This window comes from Pleurodeles waltl, chromosome 2_2 (assembly GCF_031143425.1).
Source record: "Pleurodeles waltl isolate 20211129_DDA chromosome 2_2, aPleWal1.hap1.20221129, whole genome shotgun sequence".
Taxonomy (NCBI): domain Eukaryota; kingdom Metazoa; phylum Chordata; class Amphibia; order Caudata; family Salamandridae; genus Pleurodeles; species Pleurodeles waltl.
In genome coordinates, this window is record NC_090439.1 from 1,161,196,082 (window position 1) to 1,161,213,201 (window position 17,120).

At 48.1% G+C, this 17,120-nt stretch overlaps 1 protein-coding gene across 1 annotated transcript in view; it reads right to left on the reverse strand.

Annotated features, from left to right (window-relative positions):
• The window catches only part of DGAT1 (diacylglycerol O-acyltransferase 1), a 228,025-nt gene that overhangs the window by 9,165 nt on the left and 201,740 nt on the right, over positions 1–17,120 (reverse strand). Inside the window, exon 16 of the mRNA XM_069221103.1 lies at positions 4,053–4,115. Within this exon, the coding sequence (XP_069077204.1) occupies positions 4,053–4,115 (63 nt within the window). The remainder of the gene's footprint in view (positions 1–4,052; positions 4,116–17,120) is intronic.

The following is a 17,120-nucleotide window of genomic DNA, read 5'->3' on the forward strand; positions in this document are numbered from 1 at the left end:
CAGCAAGTCTGCCCTAGTATCTCTCCCCGCAGCAAGTCTGCCCTAGTATCTCTCCCCGCAGCAAGTCTGCCCTGGTATCCTCCCAGCAGAAAGTTTGTGAATATCCCCCAAGGTAAGTCTGCCCTGGTGTCCTCTCCACGCAGCAAGTCTGCCCTGGTGTCCTCTCCACGCAGCAAGTCTGCCCTGGTGTCCTCTCCACGCAGCAAGTCTGCCCTGGTGTCCTCTCCACGCAGCAAGTCTGCCCTGGTGTCCTCTCCACGCAGCAAGTCTGCCCTGGTGTCCTCTCCACGCAGCAAGCCTGCCCTGGTGTCCTCTCCACGCAGCAAGCCTGCCCTGGTGTCCTCTCCACGCAGCAAGCCTGCCCTGGTGTCCTCTCCACGCAGCAAGCCTGCCCTGGTGTCCTCTCCACGCAGCAAGCCTGCCCTGGTGTCCTCTCCACGCAGCAAGCCTGCCCTGGTGTCCTCTCCACGCAGCAAGCCTGCCCTGGTGTCCTCTCCACGCAGCAAGCCTGCCCTGGTGTCCTCTCCACGCAGCAAGCCTGCCCTGGTGTCCTCTCCACGCAGCAAGCCTGCCCTGGTGTCCTCTCCACGCAGCAAGCCTGCCCTGGTGTCCTCTCCACGCAGCAAGCCTGCCCTGGTGTCCTGGTATTCCTCCACGCAGCAAGTCTGCCCTGGTATCCTCCCAGCAGAAAGTCTGCTGATATCCCTCACGGCAAGTCTGCCCTGGTGTCCTCTCCACGCAGCAAGTCTGCCCTGGTGTCCTCTCCACGCAGCAAGTCTGCCCTGGTGTCCTCTCCACGCAGCAAGTCTGCCCTGGTGTCCTCTCCACGCAGCAAGTCTGCCCTGGTGTCCTCTCCACGCAGCAAGTCTGCCCTGGTGTCCTCTCCACGCAGCAAGTCTGCCCTGGTGTCCTCTCCACCCGATAGCCCCCACGGCAAAGTCTGCCCAGGTATCCTCCACGCAGCAAGTCTGCCCTGGTGTCCTCTCCACCCGATAGCCCCCACGGCAAAGTCTGCCCAGGTATCCTCCACGCAGCAAGTCTGCCCTGGTATCTCTCCCCGCAGCAAGTCTGCCCTGGTATCTCTCCCCGCAGCAAGTCTGCCCTGGTATCTCTCCCCGCAGCAAGTCTGCCCTGGTATCTCTCCCCGCAGCAAGTCTGCCCTGGTATCCTCCACGCAGCAAGTCTGCCCTGGTGTCCTCCACGCAGCAAGTCTGCCCTGGTGTCCTCTCCACCCGATAGCCCCCACGGCAAGTCTGCCCAGGTATCCTCCCAGCAGAAAGTCTGCTGATATCCCCCACGGCAAGTCTGCCCAGGTATCCCGCCTCACAGCAAGTCTGCCCAGGTGTCCTTCTAACAGCAGTATTGTAAACCATTCTTCTAAGCCTTTTATCTTCACAGAAGATACCAAATGAATGTGTCTGTCCTTTGATTATAGCAATAAAGTAACCCTATCATGAAAATCTTTGTAGAAATTCCTCCTTTCACAGCACGTGGTACCTCCCCATTTTATCTGTGCACATTTTGTGAGCGACCAAACCCAATGTGCTTAGGAGTAGGACCGCCACGCTATAGTTTTTTGTGGGGGTTGCAACATGAACCTTTGTAGTGCTTTTGGGACAAACACTAAGGGTCTCTTTGTTTTAAGTAAGTTTCTAGCGGTATACTCGAGTATTCAGTTCTCCAATATTAAATTGCAAAATGGTTAACCTGTCAGATTAGATCTGTTATAGTTATCCTTCCCTCCATTGGTCTGGTGGACTTGGGTCCTCCCATCTCACCCGGTTTCCCCAACTCCTCTTTTCCAAATGCTCCTCAGAAATGAAATCTTTATTATTTAAAGAAGTTATCTTGCCTCCCTGAGGATGTCCTATATCCAAAATTACAGTATAGCAAATCAATGCAGGGTTATTTGTATCTCTTTGGTTCACTTAAACCTCTTAAAACACGTGACTTTCCAGTCCATCTAAGTTCCTTACCGAGGTGTAGCGCCCACCTGCAGTCTGTGGTTGATCCCTCAGACTCCCTCCTTCCACCCATGAGTTTGATAGTTCCTTCACACACCCCTTCAGTTAGTTCTACTTTACCATCTTTCTTTTTTAGTTTTCTCGCACGTGGTCTCCCTCTCTGCCATCCCACCTAGTTTCAGAGCAGTGGGCCCTTCTGCAGCGCAATGCTTTATGCCCTCGAGCTGAAACTGAAGGCAGCAGGGAAAAGCCCAGCTCATCATTTCCTTTTTGGCTGCAGCTACCACCAGTGGACAGAAGGCATCTTTAGAATGACAGCCTGCAATGCATCACGCAGATGAAGTATTCAGTCTTCGTTAAGAAGCACCAGACTGAGGTATAGTGGTCTTCATTAGTTGCTCTTCTCTTTTGGAGAAGGAGTGACATTTTGAGCGAGAAGCCTTGTGGAGTGCCTGCGAGGAACACTTTACATCCGTTTCGACACCCACTCCCCCCTCCTTCAGTCCCAGTATCTGAGCCAAGAGCCTTTTAGTATATCCCAGGACAGGAGGGCTTCTCCATTTCTTGATGTTTCGCACCCTTATGTTGCTGTGGGTTTGCAGGTCTTAAAATGTATCCAGCAGGGTCGATAACTAAGCAGAAATCACTGCCTCGTTACTCTTTCATTTTCACTCTTTCAGTTTTAATGGTCTTCGGCCTGTTTGAGTAATGCCCCAGCACAGTGTCCAGGTCTTCCATGAAGCTGTGTGGCACTTGCTTTAAGTCTGTTCTCCAGTTTAGCATTAGATCCTGGATTACTTTAGGGTTTTCTTTAGTCACTGTGCTGTGCAGCAAGGCCCCACCACTGCTTTATTCACCATGCATTGATATGATGCTGGCCCTATTATAGTATTTCTCTTAGCCCCATAGGAATTGGATTTGGGTTCTTCAGGCTCTCATTTTTACCCAGTTCTGGAGAGTGGGTACTCTGTGTTTTCTGTATAGAATCCCCCCTGCCTGTTCCGTGATCTCACTTGGTGGTTACCTCTGGTGCTTTCTGCATGGTGCCCCTAGGATGATCTATTTATGTGAGGGGGAACTACAGCTCGCTGATTGCAAGTCAGGGTTCTAGCTTCTGCCACTTCCCAGTGCTTCTATTGCTAACCAGTGGTTTGCGGATCCTGCGTGAGGTGGATCTCTTGATGCTGGGCCTCGCTGGCTTTGTGGGAGCTGTCCACTGTCACTCCACCATGCTGGGTGCCAACCTCCCAGAATCCTGCCTTCTTCTCAGACCTCTGCTCTCAGTCTTTTTCTCGAGCACACAGAAGGGTACCTGTGTGCAGCTCTCTGCATTGCAGTGGGACGCAAGATGAGGTCTATGATCTCCCATCAACTCACACAATCCTTGGAGGTGCAAGCAGACAGCAGTTTCCTTGCTCGGACTCCGGTCTCTCCACAGCGGCCGGTGCCATCTTGCACAGAGTGATAGTATCTTGAAGCCGCTGAGGGAGGGGGGGGGAGGTATTGATGATTTCTTCTTCACTGCATGTTCTTCTTAGGCTGCTGCTGTTCCATTATTATGGCATAGGAAGGACTATTACAGGTATAGATTGGGACATCCCCGAAACAAACTGACAGACTGCACAGCTTGGCCAGTCTTGCCTGGGCCACATAACTTGCTAAAAAGAGGAAAACTATCTACTCGCTTGCTATAGCAAATGCACAATGTTGAGAACCCCGGGTAAAGTAGCAAGGCACCTATGACCTGAAGTATTAGATTTGTATGGACTGTCCCACCAGATCCTGTGGTGTGTCGGACCAGGTCTGTACCCTGGCCATAACTGATCTGTGACCTTGCATTTGACTAAATTATAGACACACACACACACACAGACACAAACACAAGTTCCTATTTTTGAATACAGCTAGTTAATAAACTTTTTTGTAATTGATTCATCACCTACATTTATGAAATCAAACCTGTTCTGGCTTTTTAAATACTCATTGCGGTCAAAGCCCAAACAAGAAATGTATTCCCATTTACCAACTAATCACTACCACTCTTCAGTAAAACATTTGCTGTTGAAACTGTACCTGCCAGTGCCTTACCTGAGACATCATTCCCATAAATGCCCAGAGACGAAACATCTTCAGGGGAACACTGACCAGATACTGAAAGCAACAAGAACACCACTTAGACTGATATACGCAAGCACTATGAATCAATCTGAAGAGGCATATCTAGACTCAGACTCCCCAATGGGGATACAAATTCCAACTATCCTAATACGGGTTTGCTCTTGCTTTTTGTCATGGCCCGTCTCTCAAAACACCCATGCTAGTATTACCAACAAACTTTGTCAATTAACCAGGTGAAAATAAGTGGTTAACAGCTCAATAGTACAGAAAAACAAGTTACTTACCTTCGGTACTGCTCTTTCTGGTGGATACTTTAACTGCACAATCCTCACTTTTGGAATATCCTCAGGCGCCAGACTTGATTGGAATAATTCATCGGCAATGTTCCCGTGGGCCAGCAGGTGGCACTGTCTGTCTCCATGGTGAATTGCGTCCCGCCTGGGAAGTGAAGGAGCGGAGCTGCTCATCAGCGCCCCCCTGCATCTAGGCATCAGCTTCTTGCAGCTTTCTCCCCTCCATGAGTTCAGACTGACCGCAGAGAAATTGTGGGCAACGGTGTGCTGATCTCAAACTAGGGACCTTTTTATTTAAAAAAACGTTTTTTTAAAGACTATCAAAGAAGCTACTCCCCAGAACAGGAAGGTGGTAGGGCAGTGAGAAATCATGTTATAGTATCTTTCAGAAAGAGCGTTCCCGAAAGTAACTTCCTTGTTCTGATGGATAATTCTAAAGACAAGTCCCTCACCTTCAGAGTAGATGCCACAGCAGTAGAGACCAGAGGTGAAAGGCCTGGTGAGTGGACTCGGAAACGAAAAGTCCTGCAGAACTGAGGGGGGGCAATTACCTCCCCCCGCCGCTATCAACGTACTAGTCAAGGTACCTGCATTTCGTGGAGGCGTGCACCAACACCCACCTCGCACTTCAGCATATACCCAGATCAGGCACACCCCTCGGCAGTGCCATAGCAGCGGCCTGGGCCCTGGTGAATGGGCCTTCAGGGGTCTGCTTCTTGGTCAGCGTCTAGCTGATGTTCAGAAAGTGAACAATTCACCTTGATAAGGTCATCTTTTACTTAATTGGTGACAGGGCACTCGCCAGCAGGACACTGCAGCTTGCACCATCCATTGCCTCTGCCAGCGTTGCCAATGAAAGTACAGGCACAACTACTACCCATCACACTCTTACATGTGTAGCAATTCATGCTATTCCAGACCCCCACATCTATAAGAATAGCTTGAGTGCAGGGATTAGTCATTGTTAATATATAATGAATTAATAAACAGCTGTTGTGCTGATACCCATATTGGGCAGACAGTGCCACCCTGTGGTAGACAGTCATAAGTACTAGTGCTGACAAGTGTGGGTGCCGAGCACCGGAAACCATGGGTTCAAATTAAGCCCTAGCCTTTCCTTTTTTCGCACCTCAGGAGAGCTACTTGTCTGCCTGATACTGCTTTGTGCAGTCAGTGTAAAAGCTAAGGGCTCTCTTGGAGTCAAGACACCAAGCCTGTCCCTCCTTCGAGGGATGAGAAAGAGCAAAGAGCGCTGGCTAACCAACTGGTTAACGTTAAAGTATTGTTTCATAAAAATAGGGCTAGGGGAGAATTTGCCTCCCCTAAAATGAATCACTATAAAAATCAGCGGGTCTGAAAAAAGGACAATCCAAAGTTAAGGATGAAAAGAAAAGGGAAGGAAGCAGGAAGAACAAGAAACGTGGCCTAGCTCCAGTGAGAGCATCCTTTTAAAAGGACGAATTCCCCAACTCACCCCAAAAGTGGCATGCTTCATCATAGGGAACCTCCTCACACCGTGACAACTAATCTCAGTGCGGAGCACAACCCCTCCACTAAGGGAGGAGCTCTGCAGATGTTTCATAGTAAGGATCCGCCTACAATGATCAGCAGTGTAGTGAGAGGGCAGAGTGTGAACCAATAAAAAGGAAAAAGAAGAGCGATGGGGGTTAACACTGAATTTTTCCTTTAAAAAGGATGCTTTCACTCTAGCCAGGCCATGTTGCTTGTTTTCTCTCTTCTCCCCTTCTCATCCTTCACCTGTCCTCATAACAGACAGGGGGGTTTTATAGTGATAAAGTGTGCCAAGGCTTTCTGAAACAATACTGCCTGTGTTCTCCACACACCTTTGTTAGATAAAAGGTGGTGGAGAGCAGCTGTACTGACAGCTTATGAAGTTCACTCGTACAGGTTTGATGGCAATACGGAAGATAACTTAGATTGAAGATCCTGACGGAACACTTACGCACCCGCTCAGAGGGTGCGCACATAAACTTTAAGACAATATTAAGGTCCAACTGAGGCATCACAAATGGCTGAGAGTGACGGGAGAACAAACTGGAGCGCCAAACCTCTTGGAAAGGTATCACAATTGATTAATAAATTGGTCCGATAAACACAAGACGGCTAAAGGCCCGGCAGATAGCCCAGCACTGAGCCCACAACAAGGACAAGCAAAGGACAAACAGGATATAAATGTTTAGCTCATATGGTCCCCGCACAGACAGACTTCGAGGAAAGGCACCTGGCTGCAATGATTACATCGACCACCCGGGTCTCCATGACGAACACGTTTACCTTCTGCCGCTCACACTTGATGAAGGTAGGTGTAAGTTGTGGGGACTCAGATGCAGGACCTCCCTCCCCCATATTGCCGACACTGGTGTTTTTCAGCCCAGATATAGTGCATCATCAGTATAATGATGGGGAAGCAATCCATTCCATTTCCCATCATCAGGGTTCGGATCCTCTCCTGGTAACAGCATTGAGGCACAGGTCTTGGATAAGAGTCCAGAAGAATTATAATTTGTGAGCTCGTAGCACAACAGAGATTAGGCCAATGGGAACTTGAAATCACAGATTGGTGCTGGACTAGATTTTCTAATGGGACCTATGAGCCAGGGAGTGGTACGGAAGGAACCACCTCAGACCTAGCTGCCAGAGTGGAGGTCTGTACCTGAATAGGTACAGCCTGGTAACAGATCCAGAGGGGGCAGACCACATCAGGGGTGGGTCCACCAGCTGCAGTCCAACTGGAGACCTCAGTGACTTCATAGTACCTAAGAGCACGCCAGAGGGAGGTGCACTGATTATCTGCAACATGACCTCCTCAATGGTCTCCATCAGTTGCAGGGGTCAAAGAAGGTCAAGGCAATTTGCAGGATTTTGGGCCAGCTGCAGAAAGGGTTTGTATTCTGAGGACTGAAGGGATGCAGCCTTTATTCTGATACACAGTCAGTCAGTTGAATCTGCACTACCTCTCGTATAGACGGATCCTCACCTTATACCTTTTGCATTTCCAAGCGTAGGACAACCATTGCTCAACAGTGTATTCCAAAGAATCTCATCACTGGTCCAAAGTAGATGTATACAGTTGGATCTTGCACTTACGCAAGTCAATGCCTAACTTTAGTCTGACACAAGAGTCCTCAACATCTTATTCGGCTTTAAAGAGGTAGATAAACAACATCCTTGAGGAGCTTATTGCAATGAAACGTTTTAAAACATGTCAACGTCATGAAAAAGTTGCATGGTTCTCTGAGGAACTAAAACAACTGAAAAGAATTTGTAAAAGGTGCGAAAGAAAATGGAGCTCGAATGATGACAATTTGGAAGAAATATGTCATTCGTAAAGAAGAAATTGATGACTTCGCAAAGAGGACTGAACATATAATCAATCGTCAACTCTTATTAAATCAGAGCAACCAAATGGGTTCCGGCCTTCGTCAAAGGAGCGGTGGGAAGCATTGGCTCGTTGCCTCCTTGGTAAAGCACAAAGTATTGACGACGCCTTAGCTAGTTCAAGGGGCTTTGAAGATAACTCAGGAGAGGACTTGATAATATCTGCAATTCAAAAGTTTCCATTTTCCCTCTGCTGACTGTTGAGGAGGTCATGTCCATGGCTAGTACAGTGAAATCAGGGTCATCCTTGGACCCTGCCCCAGTGAGCATTTTGCTGGAAGGAGGAGATGTGGTCCTCACTGCCCTGGAGGCTCTGCTGCTATGATCCCTTTGGACCCGAGCGCTGCCTTCGATACAGTGTCACATCCCATTCTTCTGCATCGGATGGAAAGAGCTGGAATTGGATGGAGAGTCCTTTGCTGGTTTGCATCTTTTCTGGAGAAGTGCAGCTTCCAGGCCTGCGAGGGTCCTTTCCTCCCAGAAAACATCAACTGATATGTGGAGTGCCTCAGGGCTCATCTCTGAGTCCTTCGCTTTTCAATCTTTACTTACGCCCTCTTTCCGACATTATTGGCACATTCGGCTTTAAGATAGTATCGCATGCAGACGATACTCCGCAGATTGCCTCATTATCCTCTGATACCAATTCTACTTCTATAAAGTGAAATAGTTGTTTAGGGAACGTCTCCATCTGGAGGCAGCAGCTGCTTGAAACTTAATGGAGGAAAAACAGAGGTCATGGTAGTGGGTAATAACCTTTCGCTCTGGAATTTAATCAGTTGGCCTTCATTCCTGGGGGAGCCTCCATCCCCAGAAACAGAAGTGAGAAGCTTAGGTTTTATGCTGGAGAAGCAGCTCACCATGTCATCTCAGATGCAGAGGATGGCGGGCAGCTGCTTCAGTTTGGCAGCTCTGAGAAAAATCCTGAAGTGGTTGCTGCCCGAAGAACAGTGATACAGGGATTGGTTCTTTCCCGTCTAGATTATAGTAATTCACTATACTTGGGAAGTCCACAATCTGTTAATGCAAGACTGCAAGTTATTCAAAATGCGCCTACAGGATTACTGATGGACGTCCCTAAAATACAATCTGCACGTCCAGCGCTCAAGGCTTTGCACTGGCTTTCAATTAATTGCAGAGTACAGTTTAAGGCTCTGTGTATTGTTTATCAAGCTAAATATAATCGGGGTCCATCTATTTTACAGCAATTGATTACCCCTCATCAAGCGAATAGAGAGCTCTAGTCCAACAATCTTGACCTCTTAATAGTTCCAAATCAGAGCAACTCGAGAAGCTGGTCTGTCGTTTACATTTTTGGGCCCAAAAATCTGGAATTCTCTACCTAAGGACCTGACCGGGAAAACAAATGTATAAGATTTTCAGGAAGCAATTGAAAACCTTTTCCAAGTACGTGGTGTAGCTATCTGTTTTTTGATCTGACTGTGTCAATAGCGCTGGGAAGCCTGATGTGTAGCTATGCACTCCATAAAACAAAATGGAATGGAATATCCTCATGCCTTTTCAACTGGCTTCAAGTGGTATCATCTTTTTATGCTAATGTTTAGACTTTAGCAACTGCAAGATGATGGATGGAATGCTTGAATTTATCTCAGCAACTAGCAATCGCGTGAGCTACATTCCAGGCCATGGTTTTTCACCCACCATGCCACTCTAGACAAAGGCCTGCCTTATGCAAATCAGTACCAAGTCTGCTGCTCATGGGAATGTGTCTGAGTGGACTTTGACTTACTAGAAGATTTCAAATAGGAAGTGGACTTTTCACACGTACGGCCCCTCGACCTACAGCATGACTGCACTCTCTTTTTGTGCTCGACAATGTAGACTTTCATATCCTGCTCAAATATGGCCTCTGGCTGTACCAGTGCACACTTGTCACAGGACTTTCGACTTCTGTGCAGAGCCCTACCACCAGCGACAGACCTCGTGTGGGTCCGTGACAGACATCAATTTCCTGCAGTGTGTGCATGGCTTGAACGCTGTTGCTTTTTGGTGGGGACCTCGTTTTCTAGCACACTATGAAAGATTTTGGCAATCGTGGAAAGACTGACAAAGGGACTGGAGGTTCAGATCTGTGTTGAAGGGACGGAAAAGATGAAGAAGTGATGTCAGCACACAGGGGTGGAACTTACATGCAGCTCCGCTCAATCAGAATCAGACTTATGCAATGAGGCAGAGAGGAGAGCCTGCACAAGAACCCTTACACTGTTCAAAAAAATCAGAGGAAAGCATATTTTACTAAGTGTGACCTCGGGTCACACAATTGGTAGCTTGAACTGAGCAGCAAAAATAAATCTCCTAGAGCAAAAAGGTCTTGGGTATTATTAACAAACCAAGCAAGCAACAACACAATCAAACATAATATCTTAAATGGTTTCAAGGTTAGATCTAAAAAGGCAATTTTTAAAATTGGGCAAAACGGATGCAAACATTGATGAAGGAAAGGGGAAAATATCACCAATAAAAATTCTTGGAGAAATTAATACATTAAAAAACTCAACAGACCACAGATACAAGTGCATAAAAATGTTCAATCAAGTGCATGTGATCGGGTGCAAACAGAGTGACTCATGGTGAAGGACTGTACTTCGAAAAGAAACATTTCAAGAAAGACCAACCAAGAGATTGTACTCAAGGAAGTCAGCTAGAGGTTGAAGGAGTCTGGTGAATGTCCAATCACCTAGTATTAAAAACAAAGAAAAAGCTACTTACCTTAGATAACAACCTTTCTGGTGGATACAGTAACAGCAGATCCCTCCTAATCCCTCCTCCGCATCTCCCCATCAGTCAGATGTGATGGTGTGCAGATCTTTGATGGGAAAGTTTTTAAGATGGAAAATGGGGAGATGGAAAATGGGGAGGAGGAAGGGTCGGTGAGGACTCTGCGGCCAACAGAAAGAGTGTTACTGAAGGTACATAACTTGTTCTTCTGATGGCTACTTCTAACCACAGATTCCTCAAACAGTGAATAGATATCAAAGTCATACCTCTCCAGGTGGTGGATCTGTGGAATATGGCAGCGCAGACCAAAATGTCCCACAGGACCGAATGGGGGAAAAGCCCCTACCGGACCCGGCTATTCAGGCACAAGTGCTTCATGAACGTATGAACAGAAGTCCATGTCACAGCCCGACGGATGTCCATGAGAGGCACTCCACGCAGAAGCACAGTGCTAGCAGCTGTGGCTCTTGTAGAATGAGCCCACAGGCCTTCCAGAGGCTGTTTCTTGGCCAGTCTATAGCAGATCAATATGCATATCACAATCCCTCTGGAGATGGTACATACCTTCTTTATCCTAACGAACAAAGAGCTGATGGGCCACCAAATGGTCACTGGCGTGATTGATATTGAAGCTCAGAGATTTCTCTGGGTCTAAGTGGTAGAGTCTCTCTTCCTCCTTGGACAGAAAAGGTGGGGAAAAGAATGACAGCAGGGAGACAGACGGTCTGATGCGGAGAGGAGTCACAACTTTCGAGAGGGATACTGCTATAGTCCTAAGCACCGGCTTGTCTGGAAAGAAGGGGGTAAGGAGTTCCTGGACTGATACTGCTTGCAACAAGCTGACATGATCACCTTCAGGAACGCTGTCTTCAGCATTAATAACTTTAGAGGGTAGCTGTGCATTGGCTCAATCAGGAACACATCAGGAATGTGAGAACCACAATGTCTTATCCATGAACTAAAAACTGATAAGGGACTTTTCTTTCAGGGGCAAGACTTTGCAAATTACATTGCGTCCCTCTGCATTCATGACCCTACTTTAGTATTATGCAGATGGGGAGGTAAAACTCTTCATAAGAAATAGCAATGCGCCCATCAGTATTGTCCATGAATCTGGAAAAAACACTGAATGGACCACCAACAAACCCTACACCTTGCCACTGGCTGTACCCAAATTCAGCTGTAGACAGGGATGCGTGTAACTATTCCCCATCACCCCTCGTGGGTTCCTGCTCCTCTAAGACGAGGACGCCATAATTACTTGTTGCCAAAGAAACAATGACAACGCCAGTGACTCCTGAAACAGCTGTTGCATTGCTGAGTTGTCAATGTCTGGGTTCTGGCAAAAGACCACCTTCCTGGCAGTAAGTTTCACCACCCATTCAAACACTCTCCATGGGAAGTTGTGGGGGTTCAAGGAAATATGGGGACTATGAGAAGAGATTAAGGAGGGATTTGAAACATTAATTTTTGAAGCGGTTTAGAGCTCTTTCAGAAAGACCTGAAGACTCTTATGAGATCCTGAGCTGAGAACTATCCCAGTTGTCAAGTCCTGTGCTTTAAGGTGGGTCCTGTTGGACCTGGCTCTCTCTGCAGGGTCATCCCCAAACTTTGTGCCTCTCTCCTCCTGTTTTTCTGACCTCATTTTGTCGGAACTAGGACTCGGGGCACTTTATCACTGCTGACCAGTGCTAAAGGGCATGTGCTCTCCCTTCTAAACTTGGTATGATTGGCTCACACCTAATTGGCACATTTAATTTACCTGTAAGTCCATTGTAAAGTGGTACACCATATACCAACGGCCTGTAACTTAAATGCTACTAGTGGGCCTGCAGCCCTGATTGCGCCACCGACAGAAGTGGCCTTTCAAACCGGTTTCAGGCCTGCCACTGCAAGGCCACTTCCCAAGGCCTAAACTGCATTTTTACTACACCCAAGTCACCCCTAAGGTAGGCTCTAGATAGCCCTATGGGCAGTGTGCTATGTATGTAAAAGGTAGGACACACATCCTTATGTGTTCCATGTCCTAGTAATGACAAATAGCCTATTTAGTTACTCGCTACTGTGAGCGCTGCTCCTCTCATAGGACTGCATTGGAAATGCTCTTACATATGACTAAGTGGTAGCTTATGATCTATGAGGAATAGTGTGGGTATGTTTGGGATGGTAGTGAGACATCCTGCTTACTGGTGTAGGTGAAGTTTTTGTTACTACTTTAGAAATGCCACTTTTAGAAAGTGGGTATTTTTCTCTGCTTTTAACTCTACTGCTTTGCAGCCTGACTCCAATTCACGTCTGGGGAAGACTGACAGCTGGGCTTTGTGCATGCTAACCAGACAGTCATCACACAGCAGGGGCTAGGCAGGACAGAAGAGGCATCTGCATACTGATAGTCTTCCTGGGCTGGGGAGAGGGAGTGTCGTTCACACCTCACATGTGAATAGGCTGTGTCCTGCCCTCATACAATGGACTGATTATCCCCTACTGATGTCTGGAGACAGGGCTGGGTTGAAATGGTGTTGTGCTTCACTTGACAGGGCTCTTTTGGAGTTACCCCCTGAACAAAAGGCATTTTTGATTATAATTACAGGGCCCTGACCCAATGACTGGAGAGCTCTTTTGGAACTGGGACCGAACCTCTGCCAGAAGGACTCATCTGGACTGCTTTTCTATATGTTGCCTGCTGCCAGCCTGCTCCAGTTGGAACACTGTGTGGACTTGGAATCAGATGCTGTTGTTCCTGCACACTGAGGAGGAACTGTTATGCTGCAATAAGGAACCACCATCAGACCTGACCTGCTTGTTATACTGACCTGTGGCCTGCTGGGTCCCTCCAAGGACTATTGCTTGCCTCAGGGACCCTGAGGAGTTGGTCTTTTGCCCACATTCCTGCCTGTGTGCCCCAGTGGTTTCCCCAGAGGGTGTGGGCTCGCTCCCTGGTGGTTTTGACTCCAAGGTTATCCAGAAGTGCTGGGGTGCACGTCTGTCGTAGGAATCTGGTGGGCTCCTGCTGGAACGGAGGTGAGAAGCTGGGTGTACCTTGAGTCGCCCAGGCCGAGGGAATGCCCTGCATGTTGGATAGCACCTCCCTGCAGCCCTGCTCGCCTTGGACAGCTCATGGACCAAGGACAACTCTTCTGCCGCTCTCTGTGGACCCTTGTATGAGGACCGCTCCGGATTTAGAGCAGTTGTCCAGCACGTACGTGCGCAACCCAGGCTGGAGAGGAGGCAGAGCTAGTATTGCTATCACAGCCATCCGGAAGGGCTCTGCACGCACTGCATCATGCCCCAAAGTCTGGACGCCAACAAGGCAGGATGTATGGCCTCGCCAGTCGTGCGAGATATCTCCAAGGGGGGCATTTCACTGTGGTAGGGATTCCCTGCCCATCAGGACTGAGTGTTAGTGGCTGCACCGGACAGACATGGGCAGTCCCCTCTGGTCATTCATAAAGCGGGGAACCAACTGTGGTTTCCTGGCCAATGTGGGAGGTGTGTGTGAGCCCCCTCATGGGCCCCCCCACCAGTGGCTCGCAGGACGGGGAGAAAACCTCAGAGGTCCCGTCTCTGAGCCCCTTTTGACTGCATTTATGGTAGTAGAAGTGAAGAAGCTCCTGCGTTAGATGTGTGGGTTCTGCACTCGCTGCATATTCTGTGAAAGAAGCACAGGTGCGCTATGGCCTTCGTGTAGAAGGTGTTGTGGGTGATTACTGGATAATCAACAGTTCACCATCGTGGTCTTTTCACCCTTAGCGTTTCTGCTGTATTTTCAGACGTGGCTTAGGTTATATGTTGCACTGCCATATTGGGGTGACATGCCTATTTGCAGGATCTGCCTTGTATACAGTGGGATGGTGGGTAATGTTTTTATGACGTGCAATATGGAAGTGTTTCTCCTTATTTTGCATTCACGATGATGATGGTCTGAAAATTGCCTGTTTGGCGCAACAGTACTAATTTAGGTCATTTTGGTCTGTGATGTTTTGTGTTTATGCAATACAATTTAGTTTTATATAACTTGTTGTGGAGTTTTCTTTGTGGTGTATTTATTGTGTCAGTGGGTTGTGTGTGTTGTGCAAACGCTTTACACATCGCCTCTGGGATACGCCTGGCTGCTCATGCCAAGCTACCAAGGGTGCGAGCAGGGGTTCGCTTAGGTGTGTAGCTCCCCTGTTCTGACTAAAGTGGTGGGCTCTGCCAGTCTGAGAGGCCTACCCTAGCCAACCAGGAACCCCATTTCTAACAGCTCTTTAGACCACAATGCTCTTAAGATGGATGCATGTCTGGGCAGCCTTGATATTTTGTGGCCCACAACACTGATAAAGTTAATAAAACGGTCCTGGAGCCAGTGAGCGGGGTTTCCTGCGGTTCAAGAAAGTATCCGTGTCTATGCACTGGCCCAGGACACTTCACGGGGAGGAGGTGAGAGGAATAAGGTGAGTGAAGGAGGGCAGGTAACCCACAAGGTAGGGCAGGTAAGGGGATAATTGAAGGAGGAGAAGAGGAAAGTGAGCTTGAAGAAGTGGGAGAGTTGAGGACTTAGGGGAGCTTGAATAGAACAAAGAAGGTGCAAAGGCATGCAGGAGGAGAGGATGTGACTGGGTGGAAGGGATAGAGAGGAGGGCTAGATAGGAGTAAGATAAGTTCTGAAGGAGCAGGATGAAGGACAGAGGGAGAAGGATGGACTGAACGAAGGTGAAGGAGGTTGGGGGAGGATGGTGGAGCCAGAAAGGGTGGTGGACAAGGCTATACCTGAAGGGGGAAAGATTGAGAACAGAGAAGGACAGGAGAGGAGGGAAAGTGAAGAAAATCAAAATGACGGGAAAAGGTGGGATAGCGCAGGCAGGAGGTAGGGAGGGGAGACTTGAAGGGAGCCCACTGGGAGAGCAGGAAGAGGCTGCCATAAGCAGTCCATGCCAGGCTGGAGGGATCCAGGAAGGGTAGCTGGCATTCTTATGGTATATCCGGAGCACATGGTCTTGGTGAAATCCCACGCATGGAGAGTCAAACAGAGCACTGCAGTGCTATTTGTGCATTTAGACTCATCCACAGCTCTGCTAATGCACTTCAATCCAGTATTCTCTGCTAATCCTGCACATGCTGCTCTTGTAGTACACACCATGCATGACCTGCAGCCCAAAATGCAATTTAAGACTATGACCCACACAGCTCTGCTAGTGCACCTCCATCTCGACCTACAGCACACTTCACTATTCCTGTACTGAGACCCTCAGATAGCTCTACCTCTGCATCTCAGTCCTTTTGATGAGCACCCCTCCTACACTGACCCACACCTCTGTCAATGCACCTCAGTCCTGTACAGCAGCAGGCCCTCTTATCTGTGCATTGAGGCACACAAAGATCTGCCAGTACACCTCAGTCTAATGCCTAAAGCAAACACTGCTATTCCTGTACTAAGAGAAATGGAAATGCAAGTCTGCCAGTGTACTTCAGTCCTGCTGTGAGCACCCCCTGCACTGAGACCCACAGCTCTGGTAGTACACCTCAATCATGGTCTGGATCAGACTCTGCTCTCCCTGCACCAAAACATGCAAACAGTTCTGACAATGCACCCCAGTGCTCTGCCAATATATGCCAATTCTGGCTAGACAGTGTCCTGTAAATTTGACCTGCAGCTCACCACTCTCCATTACAGAACCTATACGCCGTTCACAGCTCTAATAAGCTTGAGCTCTATCTTGTACAGCGGCAGGACTTGTACACAGCTCGGCCGATGCACCTCAGACTGATCTGCAGCCCCTCCTGCTACTCCAGCAGTGAGACCCACAATCAGCACTGATAGTGAACCTGATGTCAGCTGCAGCATCCTCCAACATCCACACAGCTGAGCCCACACACCCAGCCAGGCTGGCTGCACCTTTTATGCAGGTCCTACTGCAGCGATGCCAAGCTTGGACCGAAACCTGAACTTTGAGTCTGGCCATGACCTTGAGAAGCTAGATTTATAGAGCACACTACTGAAACTATGGACTTCCAACTTAGGGTTGATATTAAAGCAATTGGAAACACCTTTACCTGCCACCACACAAACAGAAGTCCCACTTTCTGAAGATACAAACCATTGACCAGCAGTTGACTCCTAAGCAGGTGAGGAGCCATTAATGGTAGTTGGTGAGAACAGAAAACAATATCAGAAGGACAGCTGATCAAATACTCAGGGTGAAAAATAACAAAACAAACACAGAATGAACTTGAATGGAGTGCCAAGGATAAAAAGGTTATGACACCCTGCACTTCATATAGAGCTAAGACTCAGGGGAGCAAATAACCTTTCTCCTGGAAACCCTCCTTCATATTGAGTATCACTGGATGACATGAGGCAGGCCTGCAGCAACGCGGTTACAGAGTGTGTCTGGACTTTTATTTCTGTACACTCAGCCCCAGGATGTTACTGGAGAGAACGTGACACGGATTGTCCATACTAGGAAGCAGTTTCTGCCAGACTGAATAAAAGTGAACAACAAAAATCCAGCTCATTGATAAATTCATTAAAAAAAAACTCAACTGTGGTATCTGCTGAAATTGGATTTTTGCACACTTTTATGTTTGTGTTGCTCTGAGTAAGCGCTAACATGCAAGACAAAGGACA